Genomic DNA, 21987 nt, shown 5'->3' with positions numbered 1-21987 from the left:
ATTTGGAGTTTTGGAACCTTCAGAAAACTTTCATTTGATTTTTCTCAAAATTGACTTTTGCCATTTTTTGTCGGATTCAAATGAATCATACATCATTTTGAAGGTATTTTTAATAGAGAACATGAAAATAACTAACATTTCTGACAATTTGCTCATTGTGAATTTTTACAATTTTTTTACAAAAATGATTGGTCAACAACAGTAGAATTTTTTGCCTTTTGCTTTTGTGTGTGTGTGTGTGTGTGTGTGTGTGTGTGTGTGTGTGTGTGTGTGTGTGTGTGTGTGTGTGTGTGTGTGTGTGTGTGTGTGTGTGTGTGTGCGTTATGTCTTTTTGATTGCAAGCTTGAGTACAATAACAAACGCAGAAGCACAAAACAAAAATCAGGGTCCAATTACATACTAAACAAAAAAACAAAAAAAACAAAAAAAAAACATTTAGGATGCACTGATGTCTGCTGTTGTACAACAGAAAGAAAAAAAAAATCACTAAAATGTCCAAGGCAATAAATTATAAACACCTGTTGGACTATGGACTGTTGGATCTCTCTCAGCACATGTCAGCCAACTCACATCTCACTGTGTTTAATGTGAGTTGACGTTGTACTCACCATCACAAAGAGTTATTACAGTAATGGACATTGATTGGGAAGGACTGTGAGCGGTCCTTTCACAACAAAGCTATTGCTAATAATAGTTGCCTCCCACAGATAAAAAATAACACAAAAATTAAAAAGATTTAGTAAACGGAGATATCCCAGCAGGCAGATGTTTAGCCTACTTGTTTAATTTCAAATAAAAGCATGGTGGGATATGAACAAGAGGTGACATAAGACATAATATGTGGCACTTCTACAGGATGGCCAAAAATCTCTAGCACGCATATACAAGCGTGCCACACTTAATGAAGAGACATGAATTCTAGAATGATGCAAAGATGACCTGACACAGTGGAGTCCATCTACGGTCCAGTGCTCTGGGAAATGTCAGGGGCCAGATGACCATCTAGGCTAAGCAACATCACAGTGACTAACATCACGTGTTATATGAAGACACATAACTGATATGTTTTTCATATTCACAAGCTAACACACACAGAGCAGACTTAAATTAAACTGACAGACTATAAAAAGTCTTATTAAATTACATATTCTTGTGAGATCCCACAGAGGGAAGTATGCCTATGAAGCACAACACAGGTGCTATGTGCATGGCATGATGCAGCCATGAAGGAATACAGTCGTGGTCAGAATTATTAGCACCCTTGGTAAATATGAACAAGCCTCTGAAAAATCTTTTTTTTTTTTGTTACAATACTTTTTGCAACCTCCTTTTGCCAAGATAACAGCTTCTCCTATAATATCTGATGTGTTTGGAGAACACCTGACAAAAGATCAGAAACCATTCCTCCATACAGAATCTCTACAGTTCCTTCAAATTCCCAAGTCCATGTTAATACACTCTCCTCTTGAGTTTTCTAAATGATTCAGGTCAGGGGACAGAACCTTAATTTTGTGCTCAGTGACCCATTTTGTGTTGATTTTGATGTTTGTTTTGGATCATTTCAAATACCTGCGTCTTTTTTCACTAACCACTCACAATCCAGTTTTACATTTTGTTAAAAGCATTGAGTGTTTAAATCAAGTCACCATCATTCTTTTTAGCACAAACATGTCTCTTTTCTATGCAAATTAAGCTCATTACACATTGTGCATTATTCACAAAACTTAGTGTTATTTGCCTGGCTCAGTTAACACTGGTCAATTACCACCTGCTTTCCTCTATTTTATTTAAGAGCGATGTTTGTTTCCAATTATTTAATCATGGTATCAGTCATCACATGAGGATCAAATGATGGTGAAAAGCATTAAAATTGGGCACATATCCAGATGAGAGTACTTTTGAAATTTTAACCCTCTGGAGTCTGAGGCTGATTTGGGGCCTGGAGAAGTTTTGACATGCCCTGACATTTGTGCTTTTTTCAGTTGTTCATAAACATATTAATGACAAAGGTGTCATTACACTGTATTCAGCACAAACTAGGCTACCATAATATGTGAGGAACATGTATGCACATGTTTGTGTTTTTGAAGGAATAACGTTTATGTGTGGTTATTGAAAAAACAAAAAACTTAAGTCACTGAAATAAGGCCAAAAATATATATTAAATCTGTGTTTACAAGACTTCTGGGTATTGGAGGTTGTAGGCTAGAGTTTTTGCTTCAAAATTATGTAAAAATTATAATGCCTACTTGTTCTTATAAAACAATATATTGATTTAGTTTTTGTAAGACACTTTTTGTCAAGAAACACAGTATGCGTGGAGGCGTGAATCATCATGAATAATGGGTCATTTACACCTGAGAAGACAAAAGAATCGCATAAAGAACCTCTAATGGTGCTGCATAATAATGAGGCCTTTCAGTCAGGTAGGCTGTAAAAAAACCCTCTGTAATCATGTCTCAGCTCAATTTAAAATAATGGTATTCTATTATATTCTTTAAAATATAATGTATTTCTGTGATGCAAAGAGTCTGAATATAGGTTTTTAGTTTAAAAGCATTCACATTTGGAGAAATATTGATGGATTCTCATATGTTTATGTCAATCTTTTATACAGAGGAATTATATTTATTCTATATTTATTGTCATCACTATGAGCGCTGGTGTTTTCAATTCATACTTGCAGCCGGAGGGCGCTCTGTACACCTTTAGTCCACAAATTATTCTAAAGAAGAAGAGGACATTTCAGAATGGTGTTTTCAATTCATACTTGCAGCCGGAGGGCGCTCTCTGTGCACATTTAGTCCACAAATTATTCTAAAGAAGAAGAGGACATATCAGGAACTAACGGCATGTCTTCCAGAGGTCGCTAACCATGGCTTTTACATACAGATAAAAACTTTTCAAGACAATAAATACATGTTTGAGATGATGTATGCCTGTATTGACTCATAATTTGTCTCTGAATAGCGCTGGCTCCGTGGGTGTGGCCGCATTAGCGGATAATGAGCTGAATCACAGACTTCTGACATGTCTATTTTCATACAGATTACATAAACACAAAATTTTTGTTTTCGATATGACTTACATGATTTAAAACCTGACATTTCAACGTGTCTTTAGACATAAGTCTATTTTTTTTGTGATTAGTATTCACTAAGTTACAGTTCATTTTCTGAGAACTATCAGATTGGACTTTGTTCAGAGGGAGAGGACAGATCATGCATCATTTTAGTTTTCTTTATTTTGCAAAAAGCACAACATTTTGTTTTTACTCTGAGTGTATACAAATAAAAGAAGATATTCTATAGTTTCAATTGATATATTACTTATGTCTCTATGACAAAAAATGACGGAGTATTTTAAGTCTGTTTTGCTGCAATGTGAAAAAAAAACCTGCAAAACGCGCCGGCGCGTTTTCAGACCTCAGGGAGTTAAAGAGCAGATGTTGGTGCCTAGATAGCAGTGGAATGATGTTGTACACTCTCTGCAACATACAGCAGACTGCCATAGTACGCTGCATCCTCTACAACTTAGCACTCAGAGCCAGCCTACTGAAACTACAGTCCTATTTTCAGTCTAAACTGACTGCAATTTAAAAAAAAAAAAGGTGTATATCAGAAAATAACGACAAGAAAATACATCTTCCACACTGTATATACTGTACTGTTCAAAAGTTTAGGTCAGTAAGATTTTTAAATGTCTTTGAAAGAAGTCTTCTATGCTCACCAAGGCTCAAACATACAGTAAAAACAGTAATATTACAAATAATATTTTCTATTTTCTATTAAAGCTGCATTTTCAGCAGCCATTACTTCAGTCTTCAGTGACAAATGGTCCTTAAAAAAACATTCTAATGTGCTAATTTGTTGCTTAAGAAACATTTTGTATTAGCATTGTTGAAAACACTTTTTTTTTTGTGGAAACAGCATTTATTTGCATTTAATATAAAGCTTTAATGGAAGGATGTATGGACGGAATATTTTAATGGACGGATGGATGGATAAATGTATGGAATATTTTAATGAACGCATGAGTGCAAGAGGTTTCCCATTGGGCCCCTAAGTCCGGAGGGGAGGGGCTATAATGTAGTATGCCCAAGAGTCAAGCCAAACAATGCACATGGCAAGTAAACAAAATTGAATGGCTCGGCTCTAATTTCATAAGGCTGTGGTCATTAGCCCAAGTCCATCTGCTCTGATATAGAGCCAAACCTCAGACATGACATGGCAGAGATGACAACAACAGGAGAGAGAAGCATGTGCTCATCAAGCATGTAAGCATGTGAGTCTGATGACTGTACAAATGCCATGTGACTATAGGGACTTGTAAACATGTGTGCCAGTAAAGAAGGTTGTTAAAGTTCTGTCAGGTCTTTGACAGATTGCTGACAGCATTTTCTAAATGATCAGTGGGCCTATGGCTGGCCCAAACCGAGATGACATGTAATGGAGAGAAAGCAGCCTGATAACACCCACACTTGACACAGAGCATTTTATTTGGTCAGAACGACCAAAACACAGTGGCTACTGTTTCACTGTAAAACTTAAACATCATTGAATAAATGCAATCTTCACCCATCACTGCCTCTGACTCAAATGGCCTTTTCTACCAAATATGAAAAATCATTTTTAATAGAACCCTCTGAGGTCGGAAAGGCATCTTGGTCAGCATTTTTGTTGTTATAGACGACAGTTTAAATCGGCTTTCACAAGTTCTGTGCTTGATGACAAAGTCTATTCTAAAAGCGCTAACTTAATTTCTCCATAGACATATCTCTACATATTTCAAGGGATTCAGCGAACAACTGGGGCCTGTCGTCGGATGATATATTTGACCTAATCTTAAATTGCATTTCTCAACACCCAGTTGGCATGTTCTTCAGAGGGACTTGGGCGGGTGATCGATACAGCAAAGCACCTCAATAAACTTACACACACTCCACTTCTTCAGCCCACTCACACTCTTCATGAGGTCTTGAACTCGGCACAGTCTCCACTCTGCACAAAGCTGTGGGTTGATAAAGTGCTAAGAGGGATTGTGAAGCACTGCTTGGTTAAGAAAGATCCCAGTATCTGTGTGACACACTTTATAGCACACACTAAAATGCTATATTACTGACTCAAGATTTATCTGTAAGCAACACAATTTGCAATGTGTACAATTCAACACACATTTTTTTTTCTTTCCATTCTTAGCTCAATAATTTTAAAATTGAACTTTAAACTTTTTTATTTAAATTTGTTCTAATTAGAGGTGGATCACGATGGCCAACTAGTAATCATACAACTGAATAGTCAATTAGTGAGACTGATCAAATCAAAATGCACACTGTACAATTTTGGCCATGATTTTTGTCTTTGATTGTGACATGTTCAGCAATGGCGAATTAATAGTCTTGACAATGACTCTTAGTCTTCAACAATGTTCTGACAGTGTCAAACATTTAGGTCACACTCTGACAGCTCTAACTGCTCACATATAAAACAAATAGGACTACGGCTGTGCAATTAATTGAAATTGCAATAAAATTGCTATGTATGCATGATTTCTAAACTGAAGAAAGCATTTTTCCACCACGCTGTTAAAAAAAAATAAATAAATAAAAATATTTTGCAGAAAAACACTGTTATTTTAAAGGTATTTCCTTAATTATTATGATCAAGCACCTTCACTGTAAAAAACAAAAAAACAAAAAAAAGGTCAAATAAGTGGCAGCAAAGACTGCCAAACAACAACAAAAACACACACATATATACATATATACACACATATATACACAAATATATACACACACACACACACACATATACATATATATATATATATATATATATATATATATATATATATATATATATATATGAAGAGTTCAGATGCAAAACCAGCTAAACGCCACCTCCATCATGTAAATGAGATCAAATGAGATCAAATACTTTTACCTCAAAATAAATATACTTTATTTTTTATGAAAATACCTGAGATGGCTTGAAGAATACAGATAAATCATAATTTGCCTCAATCGTGTGTTTATTGTCTTCATATTTAATAAGTCAAAGCATTTCTATAGTCTTTTAATTCAGCCACAGCAATAGCTCATAGCTGGATGCCTTTGTCCATATAAGGGATTTCCTGGAACGTCTCATAAGTTATATTACTTTTGTGAGACATATTTGGACTTTCTGCGTGAGGGCACTCTTTGGCTTCCAGTATGAATGAAACATACATTGTTTAGCACTCAATAATGCTCACACGACATTGTTTTGGGTAAAAACATGAAAACATTTTAAGTAAACATATGATAATGTAGTGTACTGAAGTGTTCCTTTATAGCAAATTTTGTGCCTACCCCTTTGAGTGGTCCACTGAAGTCATTTAACCTTTTTATGCCAGAGTGAAACTTATGTAAATGTTGCCAAAGAAATTAGGCCAATTATACAGAGGTTTATTAAGACTAATTGACTAGTCATTGAGACAACCCACCAACTAGTCAGCTTTGAAACTATGCAGATCCTTAATTATCTAGTACCTTACAAACTTACAAAGTTTAAATCCAATACAAAGAAAAAAAAATCTGTGTATAATGGATTCCATTATTAAAAAAAAAAAAAAAAAAAACATTCTCATCTTTCTTTGTCATTATGACAGATGATGGCAGAATGTGACTTCCCTCATGTTCACACAAGAACATGAACTTCAGTTCCTCTATGTTTCATTAGTCTAAGTCATGAGACTGAACCCACCTTTTATAAAGCTCCACTTCCTTCAGTGCACTGCTCAGCACTGAGGGAAGCAAAATGCCTGACTCTTCTAGAAAGAGGTGGTCCACTTCCTTGCCTTTGGTCACAATGGAGACAGATGACTGGACATACATACATTACTCACATGCATGAGAGGGCTTCCATGCCTCTGGAAAGACTACTCAGTATTCATGTCATGCTGGCCTTCCTCACATCACCACGTGCATGTAATGGATGGAGATCAGAGAGTCGTCTTTAAAGTCACCCTCTAATGCTAATCTGCTCTTAGCTAGCATGAACTTTAAAAGGTTTAGCTGATTAATGGCCCTTATCATGTGGTGATCTTTGGGTCCGCTCATCTTGCTATGGGAAATACATGTGTTTTCATGCGCTTGAGACTTATTGAGTTCGATAGTGAGAAAAAAAAAAGATCTAAACACCAAAGCAAAACGTGTGTTTTTTTCAAAGGGAAACTATATATTGACCATGTCCAAGGCCAATGCATGCACAATGGAGAGGGATTAATTTTTGATCTGAGGTTCCCTTTGAAGAGCAGGAACCCACATATATTATTGAAAGCATTCTGGTGCAGGCTGATGAACAGTCCGCAATCACAGACAGACATCCATGCTTGGAATATTTTTCTCATTGATACCCAGACCCTTGCTCAGATGTCAGTGTTCTGAAACGACATAAATCACATTGGTTTGGTTCTGGTAACTTTTGTTACCTGCTATGCCCTTGAGCTTTGATCACAGATATAATGTTTTAAATCAGCAGAATGTTTCAGAGAGTTTTCACCTTTGCAAGCTTCCACACGAGATGATAGCACAAAGTAATGATGCTAGTTCTTTGAATTTCAATATCTTTTCACAGCTTTTAAAGGTTGAAAGATAATTCAAGACTAACTCCTGAACCGCTGACCTCCTGAAACGACAGCTACATTATCACCAGCAATTGCCTTAACAAAGAGGTGCCACTCTGGCATTTCTTCTTGAGCTTTTTCACTTTGCCCCAAGGACATTTCATTTAGTGTAAAAATACATGGCGTATAATTAATCAGTCATCATTTAAATGCATATTAAAACTGTTAAATGGGTAGCTCATCCCAAAAAAAATAAAAAAATAAAAATAAAAATCTGTCATGATTTACTCAGCCTCATTTCATTCAAAACCTGCATGATCAAATTGTGATGGCTATATGACTGGGTCAGAGAATCTACAAAACTGCAGCTCTTGTGGGGTGTTCCTGGTCTGCAGTCGTCAGTATCTATCAAAAGTGGTCCAAGGAAGGAACAGTGTTGAACCGGCGACAGGGTCATGGGTGGCTAAGGCTCACTGATACATTTGGGGAGTGAAGGCTGGCCCGTGTGGTCCAATCCATCAGACGAGCTACTGTAACTCAAATTGCTCAAGAAGTTAATGCTGGTTCTGATAGAAAGGTGTCAGAATACACAATGCATAGCAGTTTGTTGCGTATGGGGCTGCATAGCTGCAGACCAGTCAGGGTGCCCGTGATGACCCCTGTCCACCGCCGAAAGCAATGGAAGATAGTGGCCTGGTCTGATGAATCATGTTTTCTTTTACATCACGTGTATGGCCAGGTGCATGTGCAGTGCTTACCTGGAGAACACATGGTACCAGGTAACACTATGGGAAGAAGGCAAGCCGGCGAAGGCAAAAACGATTCAGGAATGGTTTGAGGAGCACAACAACGAGTTTGAGGTGTTGACTTGGCCTCCAAATTCCCCAGATGTTAATGCAATTGAGCATCAGTGTGATGTTGAACAAACAAGTCCGATCCATGGAGGCTCCACCTCGCAACTTACAGGACTTAAAGGATCTGCTGCTAACATCTTGGTGCAGATATCACAGCACACCTTCAGGGGTCTAGTGGAGTCCATGCCTCGACGGTAGTACAATAGTATGTTTGTTTTTTTTCTTTCTTTTTTTTTTTTTTTCTTGCAGCCATTTTGAAAAGGACAAGAAATTCATGGTGCATACAAAGAAGCAGTGATGCTACAAGCATTCCAAGTGCTGAATGGTCACACACACTTTTCCTTTGTCTTTTAGTCTTTTGGATCCTTCCTCATTCTGAATGCTCATCTTCTTCCACTGTTGTTTCATCTCCTCTTTCTCTTTTATATACGCACACAAACAGGCCAAAAGTTGGAGCACACAGTTCACTTCAAGGTAGGCGTGTGATGCAGCATCATTTCTTATTCCCTTGATCACTCTGCTGATTCCCTCTCAGCAGCACTTTCATATCTTATCGGGAGAGATGGCAGTTTTAATCAATTTAAGACCCAGCTGACTGGACGATGGACCTTTCAGAAAAGTTCCTTCACTCATCAAGAAGGGATGGCATGCTAGACATTTCTCAGCAAAGACTGCAAGGGCTTCTCTCCTCTATGTGTTTGGGAAAAATCACACAACGAAGGATAAAGCTGTTGATATTAATCATCTAGCTAAGTTTATCTGGGACCGATGAAGCTATTCTAACAGATAAGGATAAGGAATGCAATGTTTAATAATTCTCAGAGATTGAGTACTCTACTGTGATTTCTCAAGCACTGTAGAACAATTTTGATTTTGTCTTCACTTATGCCAGGAAGGCAAGTATAATATGGGCACTGCAAGCCATATCACACAAGCAAGTTTTCTTGTTCAGAATGCAGGCATGGTGTGATAGCCAAATCATGAGTCTGCAGGTAATCAGAACATTCATGATATTCAGATTCAGATATTTCATTTAATTTTTGCAAAAATAGCTTTAAACAAAAGCTATCAAAATCAACAATTGCACCTCTTTGAGCAGCACAAAGTAGTGATTTTTGTTTAATTGATGAATTAATTATTCAATTAGTCACTTGACATCACCTACTAGCATAACTTCTCTCTGGAATTAGGGTCAGGGGAGAAGAAAGATGCATTAACACAGCCAACATGCAAAAACTTAAATTGTTTAGATTTACGCTACCGCCTTGTACAGTTCATGTAAATTCTCAAAGCTCTAACAATACCAGTTGTATGCATCATATCTATCTCCTGAATTTAAATGAAGAAGGAGAGAAAGACTACAAAACAACACCCTGCAGGTGAAACAATGAAGAAGACACCTTGGGAAGATAGCCAAGTCTTGGTCTCAGCAAAACCATAACTAGACCGGGAGCAAAATCAAAACATCAAGGGCTCACAGACAAAGCCAAAAAAAAAAAGCAAGATCCTCTCTGTGTTGTCTACACCAGAATATAAGGACCACTTCAAAGCATAGAGATGTCTCATAGAGGAGAATTCATGGTGGTCTCAGCAATATCAGATGAAAGGCCTGTATCCATCAAAGTGCCTGTTCAGTATTCAGAGGTTCGGAGTCTCCAAATCCCTGGAGAGGGGTGCCATCACAAGCACCAAACCTGAGAGAGATGGTCTGCCATGGCCAAGATTCTTCAGGGAGGTTTCTCCAGAGGAGAGACCAGATTCGAAAACCACACATGAGACCTTGCCTCCTCAAAATCTCCAAAAGAACAGCTGGAAGTAAGCTCTCCTGAAGAATAGCATCCTGGCCTTAGACCACACCTGCGGCAAAGCATCTATTTCCAGAGGCACAGGGGGAACAGAGAACATGAGAGGGGACATTGTGTCATCTACACTGTATGCAAACAAGTCCACCTCCGCTTTGACCAACTTCTGCTAAATTAGGTTGACAACCCAAGGGTCCAACCTCCATTCCCTGGACCTGAGCCTGTGCCTAAAAAGATGGTTTGTTTCATGATTCAAACTCCCTGAGAGATGAACTGAGACAAAATCTTATTTTGTGACCTAACCAGAATGCACCACTCTACCGAGGCATGGGGCGAGAACGTATCCCACCTAGGTGATTCAGATATAAGACCACAGGCATATTATCAGTCCTCACCACAATATGGCAGACCTGCAGGTTTAGAAGTAATTCAAGTCTATAAAGTCTGCCATTAACTTATTTTTCAATGTATGTGCCACAGAAATGGTCTCATATGGAGCAGGCCCAGCAGAGACCAAGTAATCTGCAATGCAGGCCTTCTTGGATCAGTCATCCTGCTCCGAATTGATCCAGGAAAGGAGTCTTTTGCCTTGGCAAAAACACACTTTTCTGCAGATTTATTTTCAGGAGTAACCTCTGAAGGTGATTGAGAACCAAGTCTTGATGAGCAACTAGCTAAAATCAGACAATCGTCAATATGATCATGAAAAGGAAAACTAAAGTGTGCTTTATCGCTTGTCAAGAACAGAAAGTTACATTGCTTAAAAAACAACAACAAACAAACAAACAAACAAACAAACAAACAAAAACTTATAGGCCTATTGAGAATGTGTATTTAGGTGTGCCAGTGGAATATATTGAGAGCTCTGGACATAACACTGGCTGGTATGAGTGTGTGGCACAAAACTGTTACTGAACAAAGAGCTATGTTTAGTGATCTAGCTAAAAAGAAAACAAATGGTATGGTCAGCTGAGATTTTGTTCACCAAAACTGACCTTCTGCTATCATTTACTCATCTTCATGTTGAGACTTTGTTGCATAGAATAAAGTCATATAGGTTTGGAATGACATAAGAATGATTAAATACATAATTTGTATTTTTGGGTGAACTGTCCTATTATGCTTGGAAGAAACTTTCAGCAAAACAAACACATTTTTGGAAAATAAGGTACTAAAATGGCCAAACTGATCTCTATTCAACTGAGAAACTGTGATGCTAAAATTATGGCTCGCTAACCAGAGAGGGGAAAAAGCAAATATGCCAGAGGAAAAAAAATGGGTAAATGGTAGGAGTGTAAATCCTAGGGTTTAAAAGAAATAAATTTGATTCACAATTTTCCAATCTGATTCAAAAATTCAAAATGATCCTATTTGATAAGATACACTAAACAGTTGCTTTAGCAACTTTTTAAAAATGCATCCATAGTGTTACTAATGTTACTAATGTATCTTTAGAAAAATAAATAAATAATAAATAATTAAAAATACCAAACTAATTCAGACTTTATTAATTTATTGCACCAAAAGTAGTCTACATTTCAGAATATAGGCTGAATTCAATTCAAACAATGTATGCGATTACAAAAAATGTTATGGATTAAAAAAATGACGACAAATTAACTGGTTTTTAAGCGTTTCTTTGAGAAGACATTACAGTATTGAAAACAAGGCCATGGTGTCCTTCACAGATTTGAGTTCTGTCTCATGGGACCTCTACAACAAACAGTTGCATTGTAACTCAATGGCAGTGGAGCACTGCATCTGTATTTCAGTGCCACGTCTCTGGTGACCCTGACTGACAGTGGACTATGACACTGGCTCATGCTCAATGATGCTGCAGAATAGCTAAACCATGGATTATTTATATATTTACTTTTTTTCCCTTTTTTTTTTTAATGTCAGGAAACATCTCATCTGAAAACAATTAAAAAGTGACTTGTGGGCAGTATTATACTTCCAGTATACACAGGGAGTATTTTGGATAGGTTTGTCATTATACCAAATCAGTAAATGCCATTACTCTATATACAATATTTGCTCTTTATTTAAAGAAAGAAAGAAAGAAAGAAAGAAAGAAAGAAAGATCATTGGTGTCACTTACACAGTTCTCAGGTAACTTGTGCTACTGTAAATATACCCTCTCATGAAAATGATCTACTTCATCTCTGGCTTTTGATGGTTCTTGACTCTATAAAAACCAAAGGGCGGAATGTTAAATTAAAAATCTGTCATCATTTACTCATCTCTATGTCATCCTCTCCTATTTTAAAGAACATTTCAACTAAAGCTATGTTGGATGCCATCAAGTTCCATTGTACTGACAAAATAATAATAATAATAATAATAATAATAATAATAATAATAATAATAATAATATCTAAATGTCTTTTTATTCCACAGAAGAAACCAATTTATACCAGTTTAGAACAATATGAGGGTGAACAAATTAGGGGTGTGTACGAATAGTTGAATATTCCACCTGTAATAATTATTACAGATTAAAAACACTAATTATTTATTATTATTTATAATTAATTATTTAAAAAAACACTATTTGAATTTTGCAACATTTTGAATCCATGATAAATCCTAAGCGTAAACAAGATTGTATTTGATCACTGAATGTTATCGCCTGCATCTAGGCGCAGCGAAGTTTGGAATTACTAAAATAATTGTAAATAATTGTACAAAATGGAATTCCTTTTGATCAAATGAATCGACAAGTTGTGTGTAAACATTTTCGAATGAAAATGATTTATCATAATATTACCACCACAATCACATGAAATTCAAAAAACAAACTATCGGTATTGACCAGTCAATTGAGGAAAGAATGCATCACTGCATTCAGTGCAGCTGTACCCCTGAGCAAGCCAAGAATCTGACAGCAAATTGATCTCAAGACACATGCTTCCTTTAAGTTACATAGAGGGAGACTGGTTTAAGAACAGAAAACACAAAGCGCTGAAAGAAACTTCACTTAGCACACGGTTATCTTTGTGTCCCTGCAGCGTCTGTGTCGGCAGAGTGCGTTAATTTGTTTGAAGCCGACTGTATTGTTATCAGACTGAGGAGCCAACTTTCACCAGGGGTCTGTTCTTCGTTCCTCACTTAATACATCCGAGATGATATGACAGATGCCAGATCTAATCGTGATGGTTCTTCAAACGAATTTGCGGATTGGATTAAAATATCTGGATTAAATTGTTTAAGATTACTACACGTTCTTGTGTTCCCTGAAAAGGGCAGATGTATCAATACTCAAAACCACGATCAGCAATGCAGCGATTGGTTGGCGTCAAGATGGCAACTTAGTGACATCTTATAATTAAAAAGACACCTGACGAACAACTTGACGAATTTCTGGACCTTTATAAAGAAAACAGCCAGGCAACCAAAACGACTTAAAAGTTAGAAAATAGATAAATAGATAAATAATAGATAAATGAAATGTGCACTGTTTTTTAACATGATTCCCAAATATTTAGGCGATAATCACAATTTCTAGGCTATTTGTACAGGCTTTACATTTTCATTTCAATGTTGTAATTAACAATTCATTTAATTTTACCTTTGAATCAGATTTGTTATGTGACAGCATTAATTCATGTTTCTTAAGGGTCAAGATCAAGTTATCTGAATCTCCTGCGCTGCATCAAGACACTCCCATAATAGCTGTCGTGGTTCAAATTAATCCACGCACTGCATAGACTGTACATGATGTGTTACCTCACAAATAAATCTCTCTACGAGTAAAACTAGCTGTGTCTATATTATGATAGACTACACAACATTATAATATTATTTGCTAATTTGTTTTTAAATCAATATTACTGTCCCTGGTTCACATTTGGGTACACTAGCAAGAAAGTAGCAGTGGCTGGGACAGACTTTAAGCATCACATCTACTTAAAAAGATGTCATCCAATCCTGTTTATGTGAAATAAGCCTGTTCCCGAACAGGTTTGAGCTTATGGACCTGTTGCTATGACAGGATGAATGTCGAATAACCAAACAATCCAAGATCATGCCAAATCGCTATCAATCAAATCCAGCTAACTGAACTGGTGACGTACGGAGAACGGACACCGTATGGATATATATATATATTTTTTTAAGTGTCAATATTTTGTGTGGCCACCTTTATTTCCCAGCACTGCCTTAACCCATGGGCATGGAGTTCACCAGAGCTTCACAGGTTGCCATTAGAGTCCTTTTCCACTCCTCCATGATGACATCACAGAGCTGGTGGATATTAGAGACCTTGTTCCTTGTGTATATATATATATATATATATATATATATATATATATATATATATATATATATATATATATAGCAAAACGTATTAAAATCAGGTGTATACAATCAAGCACCTAGGCATGCGGACTGCTTCTACAAACATTTATGAAAGAATGGGTTGCTCTCAGGAGCTCAGTGAATTCAAGCGTGATACCATGATAGGTGGCCACCTGTGCAATAAAGTCCATTCGTGAAATTTCCTCACTACTAAATATTCCATGGTCAACTGTTAGTGGTATCATAACAAGTGGAAGCAATTGGGAACAACAGCAACTCAACCACGAAGTGGTAGGCCACGTAAAATCACAAAGCGGGGTCAGCGCATGCTGAGGCGTACAGTGCGCAGAAGTTGCCAACTTTCTGCAGAGTCAATAGCTACAGACCTCCAAACTTTGTGTGGCCTTCAGATTAGCTCAAGAACAGTGTGTAGAGAGCTTCATGGAATGGGTTTCCATGGTCGAGCAGCTGCATCCAAGCCTTACATCACCAAGTGCAATGCAAAGCGTCGGATGCAGTGGTGTAAAGCTCAGCGCCACTGGACTCTAGAGCAGTGGAGACATGTTCTCTGGAGTGACCAATCACGCTTCTCCGTCTGGCAATCCGATGGACGAGTCTGGGTTTGGCAATTTCATGCTCCCAACTTTGTGGAAACAGTTTGGGGATGGCCCCTTCCTGTTCCAACATGACTGCGCACCAGTGCACAAAGCAAGGTCCATAAAGACATGGATGAGTGAGTTTGGTGTGGAGGAACTTGACTGGCCTGCACAGAGACCTGACCTCAACCCAACAGAACACCTTTGGGATGAATTAGATCGGAGACTGGGAGCCAGGCCTTCCCGCCAACTTCACTGCATGACCTCACAAATGCGCTTCTAGAAGAATGGTCAAAATTCCCATAAACACACTCCTAAACCTTGTGGAAAGCCTTCCCAGAAGAGTCGAGACTGTTATAGCTGCAAAGGGTGGGCCAACTCCATATTAAACCCTACGGATTAAGAATGGGATGTCATTAAAGTTCATGTGCACGTAAAGGAAGGCGTCCCAAAACATTTTGGCAATATAGTGTATAAAAAAAACTTTGAAAACAAAACTCCCCAACAATTATTCAGCACTGTTCACTCACATGCCATTTGTATTGTTTTGGGGTTTTTCTGGTTGTGATTCAGTCATATTGGAGGATTTATGCTTCTGATCCTGTCAGACTGCATATTTTAATCAATGCATCAACAACAAATGAATCATTATACTCCTAACAATGGTAAGTGAAGCTGATACACAGTTTAAATCAGTACTTTTCAAGCTCACATCCACCTAGGTTTCCATCTGAAATAGCAGGTGTCCCACAGAAAATTCCTGAATTGTGAACCAATTATATTTGGAAAGCCATGGAAAGTGATATGAAAGAGTAAATCAGTGGTGTTTCCAATTCATTTACACCACAGGAACAACAAAAGTTCTTCAATAAAGAACCTTGATTCAAACCAAAACATCAAAAAGCCTTGAATCAAACTAATCAATTCCAAAAAAAATAAATAATATATATATATATATATATATATATATATATATATATATATATATATATATATATATATATATATAAAAAGAAGGTTTGATAACAATTACTGTAATTTTGTGTTATTGCCCAATCATTTACTGTAGTGTTGTGAGGATTGGTGGTTGGGGCAGGGAAGTAATATGAGAATTGAGACTCGTACTAAAGCTGTTTAAATTGCTGAATAGTTTCCCCATTTTTTTATTACAAATGGCCCTTTTGTGCTTTAATAATAATTATCACAGAGAACAACATGAATACTTCTGCAGCACATATAATATAAACAGGCAGATGCCTAAGATATAAATAGTTTTCAAGTACGCCCTCTGTGTTTTCCATTTTGAGCTCAGGTCCTCATTCACTCCCTTATTAAGGGCATTATTGTGCTAGAGGAAGTTGATCCAAGAACAGAAAAAAGGAAAAAAAAACTCCTTCCTGAAGGAGTGAATATCAGTCCCTCAAGGACAAAAACAAGTCAATTCATAGTCCTGTATCTCCATCCTGGCACTCTCTTCTCTTCTTTCAATGCTTATTTATACCATTTTCCAGAGAAGGGTTGCATGGCAGAACAAAATGAAACATGCATCTAGTTAATACCCATTTGTGGTTGATTATTTCCTAGACTTTGTTAGCAAGCTTCATGTATGGTAATTAAAGAAGAAAATGAGCAGCTTGCTACTTACGAACAGACAAGCGGCTTTAAACAGTTCATCTCGTCATACAGATTTACGAACGAATTAATGACACTATAATTTGCATTTTAATACTACCATCTACAAGGCATGCATGGGATGGAGAACTCAAACATTCAGTTTCATAGTGTTCACAAATTTCTATCACTTTGGTATGTCTGACCAAGAAAAAAACTGGGGGTTCAATGGTTTGCTTATGCTCTTATCTCACAGTTGGGTTTAAAGTCTTATATGCAATTTGTTGCTGACGAAGGAAGGAAGGAGCATCATCCACTGATTTGAAACAATTGCAACTGTAAACAGAGGAAATATGTTTGCCTTTGTTTAAAATACACAGTACACACATAGCTTAGGGTGATGTCAAACAAAGGCCAACAAATTTGACTACTTTACTAATTAATTTTAGAGATATTAAGCAACAGTTAGTCCTTTAATTTTATTGGTCATGTGGCCATGCAAAGCTGGTTGCATGCCTTTGGAACTTACTTACTTACTTACTTACTTACTTACTTACTTACTTACTTACTTACTTACTTATTACTTATTTATTTATTTATTATTTTCTTCCTTTTTTTTCAGAAGGGGAAAAACATATTAACTGGTGTCTAAAATACAAGTTACTCAATATTTAAATTCTTTATAGTTCATAAAAGCAGTATCACATATTATGGTGCAGTTGTACTAAATATCAGCAGCACTGATGTGATGACCTGTGGCCAAGCTGTACTGATATTCATTATGTGGTGATATAGAAGCACTTTTGCTTATGCTGGGTACACACCAAAAGAAAATAGAAACATTTTCCTGTGGTGTGAGGTGTGTTAAGGGTGACTGAATCTGCTCGGAAGAACGTCAAAAAACGCGAATCAGAAATCCTGACAAATGCGTGCACGCTCTGGAGATTATCGAGTGAAACGAAACAATATACAATCAGAAAGCAAGCTGACAGATGAAGGAAGCATAACAAACACAGTCACGGTGCAGCACAAAGTAAAGACCATGTTCCTGCCATCTTCACCCAAACTCTTTTCTTTTTTTTCCGTGAATTTTCTGTAAAAATAATATCGTCGCTATTTCTTCCTGCCTATTGTCCGTCATGTTTACTATGAAGTCTCGAGAGATTTTGTGAAAATTGTAACAGCAAAACTGTTAATTCGAGGATTTTTTGTCCTCATGTTTGTGTCTCACATTTTGAAAATCCTATAAGATTTTAACCAGCATTACATTGATTCTAAGATTTTTCAGCAAGTTACTGCTTTGAAAGGACCCATCAAATTGATGATAACTGACAGCAAAGACAATTACACTACAATTCAAGGCTTCACATGATTAGAAATACATTTTAAAAAAATTATATTGTGAAATTTTAGTAACTTACAATTTAAAATAACTCTTTTCACAAGATACTTCAGAAATCATTCTAATATGCCAACCGGTACTCAAATCTTTGCCAATGTTATTATCAACAGTTGTAATATTGTTTTGTGGAACCTTGATACATTTTTCAGGATTCTTTTATGAATAGAAAGTTCAAAAGAACAGCATTTATTTGTAACATTATAAAATGTCTTTACTGTAACTTTTAGACAATTTTCTTGCATAATAAAAGTATTAATTTCTTTCAAAAAGAAAATCTTACTGAGTCCCAAACTTTTCAAACGTTTCAAGTAATGTACTTGTTTCATCAGAGAATCCTGAAAAAAAAAGACAGTTTATCATGGTTTGATGGTTACCACAGTACCCCACTTCATTAAGCAGAACAACCATTTTTTTTACATTTTTTATCTTTAATAAGAAAGTTTCTTGAGCACACAAACCAGCATATTAGAATGATTTTTTTAAGGATCATGTAGAAAACAGTTATTTTAAGCTGTAATAATACTTAATAATATTACTGTTTGGACTGTTTAAGATCAAATAAATGAAGCCTTGGTGAACATCATCATTCTTTCATCAATCTTCTTTCAAAAACTTTTACTTATACCCAACTTGTATATGTATATGTATATCTAAATATCTATTTTATAACATTTTAAAACCCACATAATAAACAGAATGGCTTGGATAAGGGCAGCAAAAGAAAGAGATTAGAACTAAATTATACAACAGAAAAGCAACATAGGAAAAAGTGTGGCAACATTTTATGCCATTTTTATTATTGTTTAGTGGTAGTAATAGTAGTAGTAATATATCTTGTGTCAACTCTAAACAAACCTAAAGCAAGCAAACTTTCATTACAGTTCCTGACAGACCTTGTTGGGAAACCTGAGCCTTCAATAATGCATATCATCATACTTCAGAATGCCAGCAAAATGTTTGGGTATGCTCTTTATGTACAAATCTACTCTTGCTAAGGAATTACCTTTTCAACAGCCGCTACTGTTTGTACTTGATTATATATTGTCAAAAAAGTGGTGACATGCAAACTCCCTACTGGCTGAAAGCATCACTCTGCTGAATGGCATAATAGAACAGAACAGAATAGAATAGAATAGAATAGAATAGAATAGAATAGAATAGAATAGAATAGCTTCACCCCTACCTGTTCAGGGTTGGCTGGGGGGGAGAATCTCTTAGCACACACCACAAAAATGTCAGGGTGTGGCTTGCCATTCTTTACTTCAGGATCATCTCCAAGGACAATGTGACTGAAGAGGCTGAAGAACTCTTTATGACGGCTAGTCTTCATCTCAAAGGTCAGACCTGCTGAACTTGTGCCAACAGCAATTGGAATACCATGCTTGTGTAGATGATTGACAAGCTTTGCTACACCTGGAGAAAAAAAAAAAAACATCAGATAATGGCCACTAAGGCTGTGTTCACACTTGGCAGGTTAGATTAGAACAAACTCTGGTTGTTCTGTTAGTGTGGTTCAGAACTAGTGTGAACCCTGCTGCGCACCAAACAATGAACTCTAATGCAGCTTGAGTGAAATATGAAAAAAAAAAAAAAAAAAAATATATATATATATATATATATATATATATATATCTTCAGGCAAGTTCTGTCACACAATATACCATAAAACTTTTTTTTTGTTCTTTAGGTTTGGTGTTAAAAAAGACAGTGTGAATGCTATGTTAACCAGGACTACATGTCTAATTTTCTTTTTGGGTCTGGACCAAAAGAACCAAGAGAACCGAAGAACAAGTGTGAACACCCCCCCAAAATTAATAACCAATCAGTGTGACCTGAACCAGTTTCTTTTATTCATATGGTGAATTTGAGGAAAACACATGCTCTAGATGCTGCATCCCTCCGTCACCTTCTGTTTCAAAATGACCTTCCAGCTCCAATCTTTACATGGACATTACCTGGCAACAGAGAGGCTGTGGGGAATAATCGCTCCTGAATTTTTCTGGTCTCCTCTAGGAGCTCTTCGGGGGTCATGGGGAGTTCAATTTTGTCTCTTATGATCCTGGCAGCCTCCAAAGCCTTTTTCCCCATCACAGAGGACTTCACTTCCCAGGTATACTTCTTATTGAACCTGTCACAGACTTCCTGGAATGACACTGTGTACAATCTCTCTGTATCTGCAAATACAAATAAAAACATGCAGAAACTGTATACTATATCATTTGCTAGTCTGCAAAGAGTGCTAGTCTGCAAAATAAATTTGCAAGTATTATTAATGTGCAGCTACTGACATTAAAAAGTATATTTTAATTAGCCTAACTTACATAAAAATAAAAATCTTTTAAACTATCAGAAACACACTCGATGAAGACGGACTGTCTTTCTGATTTTGTTTAATGGAAAGACAAGCGCACCTACCTAATAATAATCCGTCCATATCAAAAAGCACGTGTGTTACTGGTTTATAAGACATGTTTTAATCGATACGTTTACTCTACTTTGTGTATACACGAAACTTCTTTGACTCAGGAGAGACACAGACACGAAAACTGCTGGACAATCGAAGTTACAACTAAAACAACAGCAACACATCCAAATTCAGAAGAACTTCAATTCATATCTTGCTCGATATATTTGAATGTTAAGTCAAATGTATGTGCTTTGATGAACAGATAATAAAATAATAATAATATGATTTCAATCGTGTCCCTTTTTTATGAGATTGACTTTTTGAGTAATAATAACCCAGGGAAACTTTATAACTCACCAGTCTTGTTGCAAAGGTTTATGGGAAATGTATTTTTCAAAGCGCACGTTGATCCAAAGCTCTTACATTTAGAATTGTATTATACATACATACATACATATTTATTTATTTATTTATTTATTGCAATCAATGTTGTCTTTATGACATCATTTTTCAGAATAAAGAGTCTGTATATACATAAAAATGTACAGCTGCCTTTATATTTTAAGAAGGGGTTCACTTATAAGGGGATCATCTTATATTGAGGTCCTTTGCATTAAAAACTCTAAAATTCAATATTATTATTATTATTATTTATTATTATTTATTATTTATTTATTTATTTATTTATTTATTATTATTACTTTATAATCTAAAAAAAGAGCAAATGAGCAAATAAAAAATAAACACATAGATGTAAGAAGTTTGTGAAGTACCTGTGACTGCAAGGGCTGACATTATAATCTTGTTTAACTGCAAGTGCAGTAGGTCATATTATTTATAGTGATTTATACAGTTATTTGGCAGAGAATTTATATGTATATAGCTGTGTTCGCACAATGCAGGAGATTCAGAGAAATAAATTAATAATATCATAATAGAGGGTATGCATCGACGTCACTTTCCCGCCGAAAACGCGCTCCCTCAGCTGGACTGAGTGGCAAAAGAACCTGCTGCGTAACTGGATTAATAGGAGAAACGGTGAAAACGCGAGTAAAACTAACGAATTACCCTAAAGGTTGGACTCGAAAGTGTTCCTTACAACTTGTCATATAAACCTAATCCATGGATATTGAGATGTAGCCAGGAGTCGTGTTTCCTGACATTTATATGTGCCTGATTTGACGCGGGGGAAATACATAAAGCAAATCTGGCTGTGAATATTTTATATAACTACAATATCGGTAGGTTAAATCTCCTTAATCACTTATATCAATGTTTTATCGTCATATTGTCCAGCCCTAAAACATATATAGTTTTATAGTATAGTTTTTGACAGTGTTGTTTATTTAAAAACACCCAATTATGCATAATATAAGATGGAAAATGTTTAATTGATGAGTCGTCAACATAA

At 36.3% G+C, this 21987-nt stretch overlaps 1 protein-coding gene across 2 annotated transcripts in view; it reads right to left on the bottom strand.

Moving 5' to 3' along the window:
* LOC125272377 (pseudouridine 5'-phosphatase) overlaps positions 1-20738 on the bottom strand; it is a 29183-nt gene extending 8445 nt beyond the window's left edge. Inside the window, exons 1-4 of one of the 2 annotated variants that reach the window (XM_048197167.1) lie at positions 20585-20738; positions 20125-20343; positions 19353-19582; positions 12369-12449 (exon numbers count right to left, since the gene is read on the bottom strand). In XM_048197167.1, the coding sequence (XP_048053124.1) occupies positions 12384-12449; positions 19353-19582; positions 20125-20343; positions 20585-20639 (570 nt within the window). In that variant the 5' untranslated portion in view covers positions 20640-20738 and the 3' untranslated portion in view covers positions 12369-12383. Of the gene's footprint in view, positions 1-12368; positions 12450-19352; positions 19583-20124; positions 20344-20584 lie in introns of those variants that run through there. The other variant, XM_048197166.1, reaches the window with a different exon arrangement.
* Between the last annotated feature and the right edge of the window lie 1249 nt (positions 20739-21987).

The sequence above is a fragment of the Megalobrama amblycephala genome, linkage group LG7 (genome assembly GCF_018812025.1).
Source record: "Megalobrama amblycephala isolate DHTTF-2021 linkage group LG7, ASM1881202v1, whole genome shotgun sequence".
In the NCBI taxonomy this organism is placed as follows: domain Eukaryota; kingdom Metazoa; phylum Chordata; class Actinopteri; order Cypriniformes; family Xenocyprididae; genus Megalobrama; species Megalobrama amblycephala.
Note: the sequence above shows the minus strand (reverse complement) of the source record. Positions and strands in the feature narration are given on the sequence as shown.